The sequence below is a fragment of the Haliotis cracherodii genome, unplaced genomic scaffold (genome assembly GCF_022045235.1).
Source record: "Haliotis cracherodii isolate W230 unplaced genomic scaffold, xgHalCrac1.p SCAF_3, whole genome shotgun sequence".
In the NCBI taxonomy this organism is placed as follows: Eukaryota; Metazoa; Mollusca; class Gastropoda; order Lepetellida; family Haliotidae; genus Haliotis; species Haliotis cracherodii.
The window spans coordinates 29,463,879-29,477,302 of NW_027266286.1; the positions used below are offsets into that span (position 1 = coordinate 29,463,879).

Genomic DNA, 13,424 nt, shown 5'->3' on the forward strand with positions numbered 1-13,424 from the left:
GGCATACGTGCCATGGAGTATCTTGTATAAGTCTCTGTTGTAAGTTATATCTTTGACACATGTGTCTGTATAGTACAGATGCAGGCATCATTATCATATGCGGGAGGTTCTCGATTTGTCTGCACCATCAGGCCTATGCTCATGCCTTTACAGAAGTTGTAAAGTCTTTTACCCTCATCACTTCAGCCTCATTTCAACACCAAACTGACATGCCTTAATGTAACTGAAATACTGTTCAAAGCAGTGTTGAACCCAGCTCATTGTCATCCATATATCGTGGCCAATATATGCCACTTTATGAACTACTTACACTAAAAACCCACCGCTCTTCGTGCAGACGCTCTAGCCACTAGATCACTGAGGCGGTCTGTTAGACGGGACATCTAGCCACAGACATCTCGACATTTGGACATCTAGCACACACTAGAACACACACTTGTTTGATATAATACTGAAGAGCACTTTCTCATTCCGACCAGATGTAGTTTTTTACATTATTATCTCAATGCATTTTAATAATGCTGAAATGAACATTATGATAATATATATTCTATGAGAGAAACGCTACACTCAAGGTCAGATTTAATGCGAACATATGGCACACAGGAACAACCAGCAACGGAATGATAATGGGCACCTGCTCTAAATGTACTAAAATTTAAAGAAATCAATATTGTAATACTTTTAATACATGTTAAAACTAAATGACTAATACATCCATGCGCATTATTTTACTGAAACATCTGCAACTTGAGCTAACGCATGTATTATTCTAAGCATCATAGTACTAATTATACATCTATATAGATGACTTTAAGAACGTATAGATCCATAACGTTTTCACGCTATGTTGGCATCAACCCAGCTCAAGGGGATTAGCAGTCATCTTTCCTGTCCAGGAGAATCGTGTCTTGTCCACGTGTTGTACCATCGTCATGGGCAGCCCTGTGGGCGAAATAGCTCTATGGCTAATGAATAATCGAGTCTTGACCAGAAAATCTGAATTATAGTTCAAAATTTAGTAAACAATTCACCCACACACTCCATACTTAACTAAAAGGGTAATCCTTTTGGGCCAGGTTAAGTTAGTAGTTCATATTTCAACGCAAACTGTCTGGATATTATGATATTTTCACATGCATTATCCATCCATATCATGTTTACTCACGTTCCGAGTTCTTCTGCTTCTTTAATTGTTTCCGGTAGTGTCGTACTTTTCGTTTCGGGAAGAAGAAGAACCAGAAGTCCTGATAGTGCCGTCACTCCTCCAAATACCAACATGGGTAGTATCTGACTGTATCTGCCACTGATGTGCATAGTCTGAAGAAGGCAAACGCATGCTTAGTTCAGTCATGCTTCATTTACAATTAAACATTAAGCACTACACTGTGTACCGCCATCCTGACTGGTTGTAAAACGTTGCTAAATGGATTCGAAGCCCGACAGTCTTCTGTTCCTATGAGAGGACATTTTAACATTTGGAGCCACCGGTATACACCGCTGATTTCAGAATGATTTTCCGGGCATCTAACGAATACAACTCAACACATTTTATATAGAAACAATGAGACGGGAGGGGTTACATACTCACCAGATCATTTATGTACGGTGATGATAAACTACCAATTCTACAAAACACAGAACTCATGGCCATGCCAAAGTTTCTCGATGTGGTTGGCAGCAACTCTGCCGTGAAGACGTACACGGAGGCGAAGCCGGCTGACACACAAGTGTTGCCTAGACACGCCAAGCTGTTGATGATCCATTTGTTAGCTGGAAGTATGAGTTAACGAGTGAATCTGTGAGTGAACGACGCCAAAGTCAGCAATATTGCAGCTATATCATGACGCACAGTAAATGGTCAGTCTGGGTCATGTAACTAGTTGCTGACAGAAGACCGAAGATCCATGCAATCGGGTTATGGTGACATGCAGTCTCCGAATCTGACCACCACGGCTGATACAATATGCAGGGTCATGTACCTGTGACCTATTCTGACCCTGAAATACGTCAGGGAAAAGGTTGAAAAATATTTCTTAGTAAGATATTGCAGAATATTAATTGATGCCTGCTTCGAATTCGTTCGCAACTGAAAAACAAGTATTTTGCACTGGTGTTTGGATTGGGAGAGGGGATGTTGTCGATTTTGGCAATCTGATATGTCACTACGACATTGGGGCCACCATCTGGACAAGTGGTTGACGAGTGGAAGTTCCACGTATGATACGTATGATGTCAGATCACACAATCATCGTGATGGTACATTCAAACTACTTTGAGTACCGAATATATGTGGTCTTCCCTATTATCCTCAGACCCGTGAGGATCCGGGGTAGAATTGATCTTCAGCAACCCATACTTGTCGTAAGAGGCGACTAACGGGATCGGGTGGTCAGGTTTGCTGACTTGGTTGATGCATGTCATCGTATCACAATTGCGTGGATCGATGCTCATGATGTCAATCACTGGATTGTCTGGTCCAGACTCGATTATTTACAGACCGCCGCACACAGCTGGAATATTGCTGAGTGCGGCGTTAAACAACAAACATCATCATCATCATCACCATCTTCATCTATAATCCTCAAGTTGTGAGGTATTATGTTTGAAGGTGGACATCGGAATTGTAACATGATACGACACTAGGGCATGACATTATTGACACAAAGTCTCGTGAATACATAGGCAATGGTAACGTTTGGTTTGTTGGTTTGTTGTTTAACTCCGCACTCAGCAATATGACCAGACAATCCAGTGATTAATAACATGAGCATCGATCCACGCAATTGGGATCGATGACATGCATCAACCAAGTTAGCGAGCCTGACCACCCGATCCCGTTAGTCGCCTTTTACGACAAGCATAGACGCCTTTTACAGCAAGCATGGGTTGCTGAAGACTTATTCTACCCCGGAATCTTCACAGGTCGATAACGTTTGGAAATAGGCAACTAACAACTTAATATAAGTCGAACTGTCCAACCTGCTTCCATAAAATCCTAAGCATGGTTAACGCGTTGTGACAAACACGACATTTCCTTTCTTCGAAGTTAACGAGTTCACTACCTCGTTGACATAAATGCAAAGTTTCGAAGTTTTTTGGACATGATTCGAAAAAGAGAAAATACTTATAGTTCAGACGGACATGCTGATCGCTGTGTTAGTTCACACGAATATACCATATATTACATGTAAAACATATTTACCGAAAGGTGATTTATGAGACTGAATGGTATCTTACGTTCATCCATGGCCAAGAAAGGGACAAATGTGAGAATACACGTTGCTCCTGCCGTTAGCATGGAAGCACACAGCATCGTCTTCCGCCCAATGCGCCCCATAAGCAGAAGACAGATGACGTAGGCGCATGCTTCTAACAGGACAAACAGGAAGAAGTTGAGGTAGACGTTGCCAGAGAGGTTGGTGACGTTCATGCTGAGGCCATAAAACCCCATTCCTATGGCAAACCTTAAATAAAAATACACTGTATTTATTTCAGCCCCTGACTGAATCAAATTCGAGTCTGTCCACTTCATTTATGGTTTTCACCAAGAAAGTCGTTATTAGATATCGGTTATAAAGTAAGGGAGCCTACATTCGAAACTAAACGCACTTGTAGAGAATATGAAGTGCGTCCAAAACATGTCTTTATGAACTTCTATTTACATGACTGGAACTACAACAGAGCTCTATAGGCTCGAGCTTGTACACACATTGCAAACTAGGCCGTGGGCGCATTAATATTCATGAACTATTACTTTTATGGGACAAGTTCCCGCAATATATAGTTCATTGAGTTTGATTCACGTTTACACGTAACTTTCCCGTTCACATTATTCTACGACTTTATGCTTTGATTGATTTGTTGTATGTAAAAAGCATTACTGTTGCCTATCGAAATTAAATGAAACGATTTTTGCAGAACTTTTTTTTTATCGAATGAGAGTGACCAACAACAACGTGCAGTTTGACGTCATCCGCAAATCCGAAAACAACGGAGATAGAGTAATTAGAGTGACCCCCCCTTCCCCAATATCAACTACCGATATTGCGGTTTTGTCGATGTTCTATTTCCACATTATAATAACCAGGAGAGATGTATTATGTGTATCATGACGATCCATTCAAGGGTAACGTGTTAGCATTCCAGAGTGATGTCAATGCGCTTGAAATGACTGATAACCTTTGTACTTTACAATGTCGTAGATTGACATGTGTTGTAAAATTTGCGTGTGTTTACATAATATTAGATTGATTGAAATTGTAACGCCTTGGGGTCAAAATGAAATTTCTGATTAAATCTTCTAAAATTATTTTTTTTAATCACTTCAAATTGGAAAACAAAGAATGTTTATCTCCAAGTGAAATGTCTATAAAATATCATCATGTCACACGCGAGCCCTAGTATAACCATCTAAACTGGCGTGTTCATCGTGGGGTAGTTATTGATTGCATTTTACAGTGAATCATCGTGCATTACACTAATGACACTTACCAAGCGTAGAGTATGATGAGTATTCGCTTCACCATAATGGGGGATTTCAGTAACTCCCAGAATTGTTGATCTGTATCATTGTTTGCGTAAGTGAAATGCTCTAACAGTTTGACCTTGTTCGCCTTTGCCATCTTCATCACCATTTTGTTAGCTTCCTCAACTCTCCCTCTACTGTACAGCCATCGTGGGGATTCCGGGAGGAAACTACAGCACCATAAACAGAGAGACTCTTCTTAAGGTGGAGATACTATATTGCCTGAACTTACACACTACTTACCAACAATGCATCATACAATTAATGTCTTAACCTTTCATTGAGTGCCCTGTCTTCTATGGCGATGCACCTGGCTGTACAGATTTGTTTCTCTCAGTCTTAGGATTTACTGATTTTGGGTGTTAATCCTTGATATGACTTCATAAACAAAGTGTCAAACATTTATGTCCCACAACACTTTAGCTCTGAGCTTGATTTTCTTCTCCCACAATGTGCTATTCATTTTGTAAATAAGGATAAACCATATATGTTTTAAGCCTACGGTATTGAGTAAATGACTGTGAGGGACGAAGTAGGTAGTGAGCTTAGTTTAACGCAGCTTTGAACAGTATTCAGTTATGTCACGGCATGTCAGCTAGATGTGGGAGGAAATGCTGTGGAAGTGATGCTGGTCTCGGACGTGTAGCACTTTGGTGAAACCCACGCACACTGACAATCCTAGAAACATTATCAGGGCGAGCCGGGTTTCGCACCCATGATAACAGGATTCTGGCGTGCCCAAGGGCCGCAACTCAGCACACGGTAGATGGTGAAAGTGCAGATGATGACCTCCTTACTATAGGTAGACGAACATGACGCCCGGGATGCTGACGACAAGCTGTCGGATCTTCCAATCTCGGAGCAAGTAGACGGACAGAGCAACAATCGCGTTTCCCGCACTCCAGAACAGATTCTTGGCCACACCCACCAACATCCGTTTGGACGGGCCTACAATCTCCATGCCTAAGGAGAAAGCTACACTAGTTACAAACATGTTGTTCATACTTCCTTATACCATACAAAATGTCATCAATGCGCTGTACGAACACAACATCTACAATTACTTGGTGTACATATTGTTGCATAGGACATAAATACTCACAAACTGTCAACATAAAAAAAACATCCTTGAAATCTATAGTGCCGATACGAAGACCTCCAGGATAAAAGGGTTACATCGCCTCCAAAAAGCAACCATCAAAAGCTCATTTCACCCACTGATTAATCCCCAAACGAGGCTTACATGCTACATTTAATATCAATGTTTTTTCGATACATACAACTGTTTAGTCGTGCCATATGCAGAAAGCAGAACAAATGTCAAATGTCACGTGTTACTTCAGGTCTTCCTTCCCACTTATATCGCTCGATGGCGTCCTTTAACGAGGTGGTTCTAATTAACCAGGTGTCACTGTATATGCTAATATGAGGTGGTTCGAGTTAACCAGGTGTCACAGTATATGCTAATATGAGGAACTGAACAACGTACTAAATACAAAGGTAGTGAGGTACTGTGTGTTGAAGCTGGCTGTGATGACGAGTATTATTGCCAGGAACAGGTAGAAATTGGTGACCCAGGGGAGACAAATGCTGTGGAGGATACCAATAAACATGGCGACGAGGATCACCTTCCGCCGACCAAACCTGCAACACACATATATACTTGGGTATGCATCCCATCCTAGCTAACATCTGCTGTAGTTGACGCCTCCAAGGAGATGATATAGTGTTTCGATGAACATTAAATGTCTGCCAACTTCGATTTTTGCGCCATGCCTGTTTGCAGCATACCCACGGCGCATTGGCGTTGATTTTCAGCAAGCTGTGGCATTGCGTAAGCTTTATTTAGGGTTAAACAAAAGTGTTTTAGGAGCACCAGATAGCTAAACAATCATTGTGTGCTGTTCACATTCAAAATCCACATATGTGAGTATTATGCTCCCAACAAACACGCAAACATCCAAATTGTGCGCCACGCACGAACATGCACGTGCCAATTGTGAATCACGACCTGAAAGTCGAGGATATGTCTTCATGAATATGTATTGAAAGATTCTGAGTAAATATATTTTTATTGAATTTTATATGAAGCAAAGTTACGTTATCCCGTTGGTAAATGTTCAACAACACAGACCCCAAATATACAATGACTGTCGTAGGAACCGGTTATCTTTTTTTATCAATATCGATGCCTTGCTTGCTCCTGTGTTGGTAGTTGCTCAAACTATCAACGACTGGTTTGTATAAAGCTTGAATATCGCCGGCTGCTGAAGTCGTCAAACAACAAATAAACAAAACAAAACGAACAATGTCCGTTTTATTCTTCATATTGAGATTTTCAATCTGTCGCCGTCAAATAACTGCTATAGTGATTAAGGCGGCGTTAAACAACACGCTAACAAATAATAAACAAACAACAAACAAACAAACTTACATATCCGAGAGTGGTCCGCTGATGAGTACCCCAATCAGTTGTCCAACAAACGCGGCCATCTTGGCGTGACTTACATACAACTTCCGGTCGCACACAAGGTCCATCTAAATATAAGACAACTGACAGTAAACATCTTAATCCTACTGGTACCAAATCGCGTTCATGTAAGTTATGGTTTCGTGGGATCTGAAACTGTCTTCCATCACGTCCCGCTGATGGAAAGACATCCATGTAGTTTGTTGTTTTCCGTCACACTCAGCAATGATCCAGCTGTATGTGGTAGTCCGTAAGTAATCGCGTCTGGACCAGATGAAACAGTGACTGATCGTGAGCAATGATCCACACCGTCGGGGTACGTTGACATGCTGTCAACCAAGTCGTGTAACATCACACACTTCTATACTTTAGAGAATACATTTCTGTCGACGTTGGATTACAAATATTTATCGCAGCGATCTGTTCATACCTTCACTTAAGCTTTACCACGGGGGTAATATGCCTTACAAATATGCACGAGATAATCATTGGAGAATTAATAATGTGGCGAACTAGGAAAATGAATGTATTAAGAGAATGGTCAAGGCCTTTCATTGATTTCGTATGTATAACGTTTCTCTCGTAATATTACGTCCAGGCAATTCATCAGATCCCTCTAGAATAAACTCCATCTTCATTTCTGTTGATGTTATTTTGGAATTGTTACCAGATTCGTTCACAAAAAAAATGACAAACACTGATCAACGCAGATTTAAGGTGACACTTTGAATATGGTAGAAGAACGTGTGTTTTCTCTTAAACAAATAACCAAGACACAGACTTGTCATGATCTCAAGATATTACATCATTAATAGCAATCAATTCATCAATTATAATAATCAGGAAAAAAGATCAAATGATATATAGATCTTTTCTAATACATACTAGTATTAAGTTGGGGATTATAGTATTTGAGGTGGAGCAAAAATGGATTTTGTTGCAAGATTATTGCACTATACAGATGTAACGACATTCATGCACGCGCGTGTGTGTGGTTGTTTGTGCTAGTCCTGACTTATGCACATTTTATAGTGTTATCACACTGAGGTATCATGCCACAGTTTTATATGGATACCCCACTCAGACACATTATACTGATTTCGTGTCGACCAGTTCTTGGTATAATCCCGTTATGCCAAGCGCCAGGCGACACATGAAGATTCCAGGGTAGAATAGGTCTTCAGCAACCCATGCTTGCTGTAAAAGGCGACTATGCTTGTCGTAAAAAGCGACTAACGGGATCGAGTGGTCAGGCTCGCTGACTTGGTTGATGCATGTCATCGATCCCAATTGCGTAGATCGATGCTCATGATATCAATCACTGGATTGTCTGGTCCAGACACGATTATTTACAGGCCGCCGTCATATAGCTGGAATATTGCTGAGTGCGGCGTTAAACAACAAACCAACCAACCAACCAACAAAGCGCCAGTCACGGTAACAAATACCATCTTGTAACGTCTTTTGGCATGTCGTGGTCAGGGGATCGAGCCGTCGTCCCTCCGCCAGACCACAGAGGCGGTCGATTGCGGAATGTGGGTAAAGGTATTTTACCATTGTCATAATTGCTCGGGTAATAGGTGAGGTATGAGTATGGGATCTATCTAAAGATAACTTACAGATTGAGCAGCAGTTGACTGGTAGACCGTTTGGTCATATATCCACTTATGGCATGTCTCGGTGTTGTTATGCATATAACCTGATGAGGCACTCGTAGAGGTTTGGAAAACTAAGCAGGGCGAGTACTCCAAATCCCCATTGCTACCCTTTGCGTAGGGTATGGTCACGTTGATAAGAGCGGCATGAGCCTGGTTCTGAATGTTGAAGGTATCATTGTTCAATCCGGGAATGGCGCACCTGCAACTCAGATTCAGGTAATGTTTCCAACAAGGGCCAATTTTCTGTACATTCTTATCTAGTATGGACAAGATATATGGTAGTCGCTAACTGGAATCGCTAGAATTCCTGTGTTCAGGTTGAAGAAGAGTTTTTTTAATCGATGTGAGTATGTTGTATGCCGATTTTAGCAATAGTCTAGCAAAACGATGCCAGAAATGGGTTTCACATATTGTACCAACAGAATCGAACCACGGCCTTTAGCGTGATGAACTAACACTTTAACTACTAAGCTACCCCACCGCCCCGCCGTCGCGTTTGTTTGACCTTGTTGCTTTTCCGATAAAGAAATGTATCAAAGGCAACGTTGCTGTTATTCAGCTATTGCAGGACTTACCTATGCTCTGGCACAGCGAATAGAAACACGAAGATACCCATACTAATAGCTGAAGTCTGGATAGCCGGAAGACTGAGCAGTATGTACAGACGTTTCTGGGAAGGTCCAAACTCCCCCAATGTCACAAGCAAGTCATCGAACTTCATCACTTAGATGACAGGTGAATTCCTTCCAGAAGATATTGACGAGGCTTGTAGAGTACCGTCTTTCAATGAAGAGAGCATACAATGCACTTACATGTATGTGCCGTCTTGGATATGTTGAATCGTGAGTTGGCCATACAAAACCTGACAACGAAAACTGAACAAGTTATCTTTGTGTGTGTGTGTGTGTGTGTGTGTGTGCGCGTGCGTGCGTGCGTGCGTGCGTGCGTGCGTGTGTGTGTGTGTGTGTGTGTGTGTGTGTGTGTGTGTGTGTGTGTGTGTGTGTGAGATAATATTATTTAGCACTATTCCAGGTAGTGCACATTACAGTCTTCAGTACGATTCCGACCATACCGTGAGCATATGTTTCTGAATAACTATCAAATAGTTATGATACCGGGTGAAAAATGTGAGCGTATATATCCTGCCCCGCAAAAGGCGCCCGTCACAAACAAATACAAAGGCAAAACAATTGTTCACCTAAAAAAATAAGGGAACATAATTATGGTATAAGTCAAATTAGGGAATTGCATCAGACTATAAGGAATGAACTGAGGGACAAAAGAAGATATACCTAGTTTTGTGTTTTATGTGATTGAAAATTGAAAGAACAGTTGTTAAATTTGATTAAGTCTATTAAACCATCATTCATTCCTGCAACAGTTTGTAAAAAGTAATCTGTGGCAGGTAATTATATGTACAAATACATTGCTTCAATGAAGACTTGGGTAAGAATCAACTACATGACCATTAATAATTTGAAATGTAAATTTGTGCCGAAAAAAGCAAATTTATTGATTTAGCTTAGATGTCTCGGATACCATACATAAGTTTAAAAAGAGTGTTGACTGAGCACCAGTACAGTTCATTTAGGGATATGATATCGAGAACTTAAGATATTTTCACTTAATATAAACATCAAATATGTGATAAAATGAGCTAAGAGGTACAGCTTCCTCAGTTAAGTGTTCTATTCCCCACATGGGTAATGTTATGTGTTTGAAACTCAGTGTGGTTCTACGCCGACGATTGCTACATTATAACAAAAAAAACCAATTAATTATTAACAGTTTTAATAAGATAATTCAAAACTAAGTGATTTACACATACCTACTCAGAGCACTTCAACCTCAATACACCCAAGGAGGAGCAGTGAGAGCGCAACAAATGCATTATACCATCATTTGTCCACATGAAGTGACGTCCCTTGCAATCAAAATGCGGCATCGGCTTGATGTTGAATATCCATGCACGTCTATTGCTGACGCCTGCACACTTTTTCATGTGACTAATTAAACACGTTAAGGTATGCCAAACACGGGTGGAAAAGTAGCCAATCATTATAGCTCTATATAAGTCACGTCCGAGACAAATTGTACTTGTAATCGGGTCTGCCTCTGTATCGACATACTGGTAATACCATGGGCAGATTCTCTATCCACTAAAGATATAGTGACACACTGGTAAAGCCAAACTCTGCCCAATTATAACATACCAGCACAATTTGTCTACATCTAAAGACTGTCCCCTTGAAGGACCATATTTACCAAGGTATATAGTGGTTAGTTTTCGCTAACACCTATTTGATAGTGATTCATAATCACATGCTCGTGATATCATCGGAAGCGTACAATCGACTCTGTTTTGGGCAGAGATTTCTTGGAAAGGTTTTTCTATTCACGGTCAGGCTGGTTAGACTGTATATTCACAGAAAGTCCAAGGATTTCATTGATTTTTTGCAATCTTAGAAAAGAACCAAATTCAATTCTGTCAAAACTTACACTGCTATCCCACACACCAAACTAACGGGAAAACATAATTCCTTGATCCATGAGGCTTTTGTTACTAAACGTGGTGACCATAGATATAGTTACATTTATATCTTTAGATGTCCAGGACAAGTAGTCGAAAATGAAAGCAGTTTATCATCGACAACATCAATGTGAAATTTGGGGGCAAGACATTTTGGCAAGAAGTCATCAATGGGCACAACGCCAATTATGCTTCACTTCTTGAAAATATGTTTCTTTATGCATATGAATAGGAATTTCTGCTAGGATTAGCAAAATCAAAACAAGAGAATGTGGCCAAAAAGTTTTAGCCGCTATCGTTCTATAATTGTCAAAAAGCATATTCACATAGAATTCGCATTTACCTTCGTTAAATAGAAATAAAAGAGACCATTGAGATCTGTTTCATATTTAGATCAATGTATAAAGCTCTAAATAGTGAGAATTCCGGGGTAGAATAGGTCTTCAGCTACCCATGCTTGCTATAAAAGGCGACTATGCTTGTCGTAAAAGGTGACTAACGGGATTGAATGGTCAGGCTCGCTGACTTGATTGATGCATGTCATCGATCCCAATTGCGTGGATCAATGCTCATGCTATCAATCACTGGATTGTCTGGTCCAGACTCGATTATTTACAGACAGCCGTCATATAGCTGGAATATTGCTGAGTGCGGCGTTAAACAACTGGATGGTATTATCAGAACTTCGAATTATGTAAAAGCTTCTGTATACATATTGTCAATGGGAGATCAGTTAGTGACAAAGAGCGGAGTTTTACATGTGTCAGTAATAGAGGTACTAGCTTGGTAGACTACTTTATCGCATCATCAAACATATTCCAATGTATCATAGATCAAGCTGTTCACTCAAGGCCAGATTCTGATCATCTACCAGCTTCATGTCAGCTAACACTTCCATGTATTTCCCACAGTGCGCCATATCACAGGCAGAGTGATCTTCATTCTGAAACATTACTCAAGTTCTATGGCATTATTACGGTAACGAAGAGTTTAAAAGTTGATTTAACTCTGATATGCGGAGTCATATAGTTAAATTAAATGATTTTCTTGATGTTGTACATACGAATGTAAATGCATCGACTGCTAAAATTGTCGAATTACTCCAATATGCTGTCGATCACTTTAAAGTTATCAATAGAAATACATCAAATGATAGAGTGAGACAACCTCCTTGGTTTGACTCTGAATGTTTATGTGCCAAGAGAAAGAAACATATGTGTTTAGATTTTATAAAAATTTACATATCTGGAGACCATTTAGAAAATTACCTGACAGCAAAGAAGATATACTATAAATTGTGTTATGAAAAGAAAAAATCTTTTAAAATGTCTGTCGTACACGAGATTGAATCTGCTGTACAGTCAAACAACTGTAAAGTGTTCTGGAGAAAGATAAATCCTTACAGTGCTCTGACAGTTTTCACAGCAGTGTATCAAGTTCTGATTGGTACAAATGCATGCACTTCAGAAAATTGCTAAATATCAAAGATGCAGAATCACATGGTGATTATAAATGTGAAAGAGTTTATTATCAAACATGATTATGATAACTGTGACTATTGTAATACAGATACAGATAAACTGTCCAAAGCAATTACTGACGATGAAATAAGGGGCAACCATTAGAAGTTTAAAGTCTGGTGAAGCACCTGGTACTGACAGTCGTTCTGACGTGACCCGTAATGGGATGTCCTCAGATCTTTGTTTAGCGGCAGCAAGAACTGAGATCTGATTTTAATGGGATTGAGTGGACTATAGAACTGACTGTCCCACTGTATAAAAAATGGTGACGCTCGAAATTCGGACAATTACAGGGGTATTTCCCTTTTAAATATTGTTGGTAAAATTTTCACTTCAGTCCTGGAACTGAGAATACGAAACTGCGTTGAAGGTAATGATATGCTACACGACGCATAAGCGGGATTTAGAATTGATTATTCCACCGCTCATCATTTTTTTGTTCTTCAATCCCTATATAGTCAGAAATATCTTAGAACTCCCCCTCCCCCGGGGGGATATAGCGATCAGCCAGTCTGTCTGTCCGTCCGCAATCCGGGGCAGAATTCGAAAAGCATTCAGTGTATTTGATCGAAACTTGGCAAATGTATCAGGCACATACTGAAGTGGTGCCTTTTGATATTTTGGGAGTTTTCTAATTTTTATTTTTTTTCAATTTTTATGGAATGAAGTTGGACATAGACTCAATTGGGGATGGGGTTCGTTTCCGGGGCAGAATTCG

At 40.2% G+C, this 13,424-nt stretch overlaps 1 protein-coding gene across 1 annotated transcript; it reads right to left on the reverse strand.

Annotated features, from left to right (window-relative positions):
• Positions 1-875: 875 nt before the first annotated feature.
• LOC139475849 (organic cation transporter protein-like) lies at positions 876-9,377 on the reverse strand. The gene is made up of 10 exons (XM_071259053.1): positions 9,232-9,377; positions 8,618-8,855; positions 6,963-7,066; positions 6,018-6,172; positions 5,326-5,491; positions 4,495-4,698; positions 3,241-3,467; positions 1,592-1,773; positions 1,169-1,320; positions 876-945 (listed from the first exon to the last, which is right to left on the reverse strand). The coding sequence occupies exons 1-10, from the start codon at positions 9,375-9,377 to the stop codon at positions 876-878; spliced, it is 1,644 nt and encodes a 547-aa protein (XP_071115154.1).
• Positions 9,378-13,424: the final 4,047 nt, after the last annotated feature.

Bases quoted from the DNA above. Each gene is read 5' to 3' on its own strand.
- LOC139475849 (XM_071259053.1), bottom strand. From the start codon at position 9,377: ATGAAGTTCGATGACTTGCTTGTGACATTGGGGGAGTTTGGACCTTCC. The intron at 5,492-6,017 runs GTACGTTGTTCA...CTTTCTCCTTAG, and splicing joins CCTCACTACCTTTGTATTTA to GCATGGAGATTGTAGGCCCG. The intron at 3,468-4,494 runs GTAAGTGTCATT...TTTTTATTTAAG, and splicing joins CTCATCATACTCTACGCTTG to GTTTGCCATAGGAATGGGGT.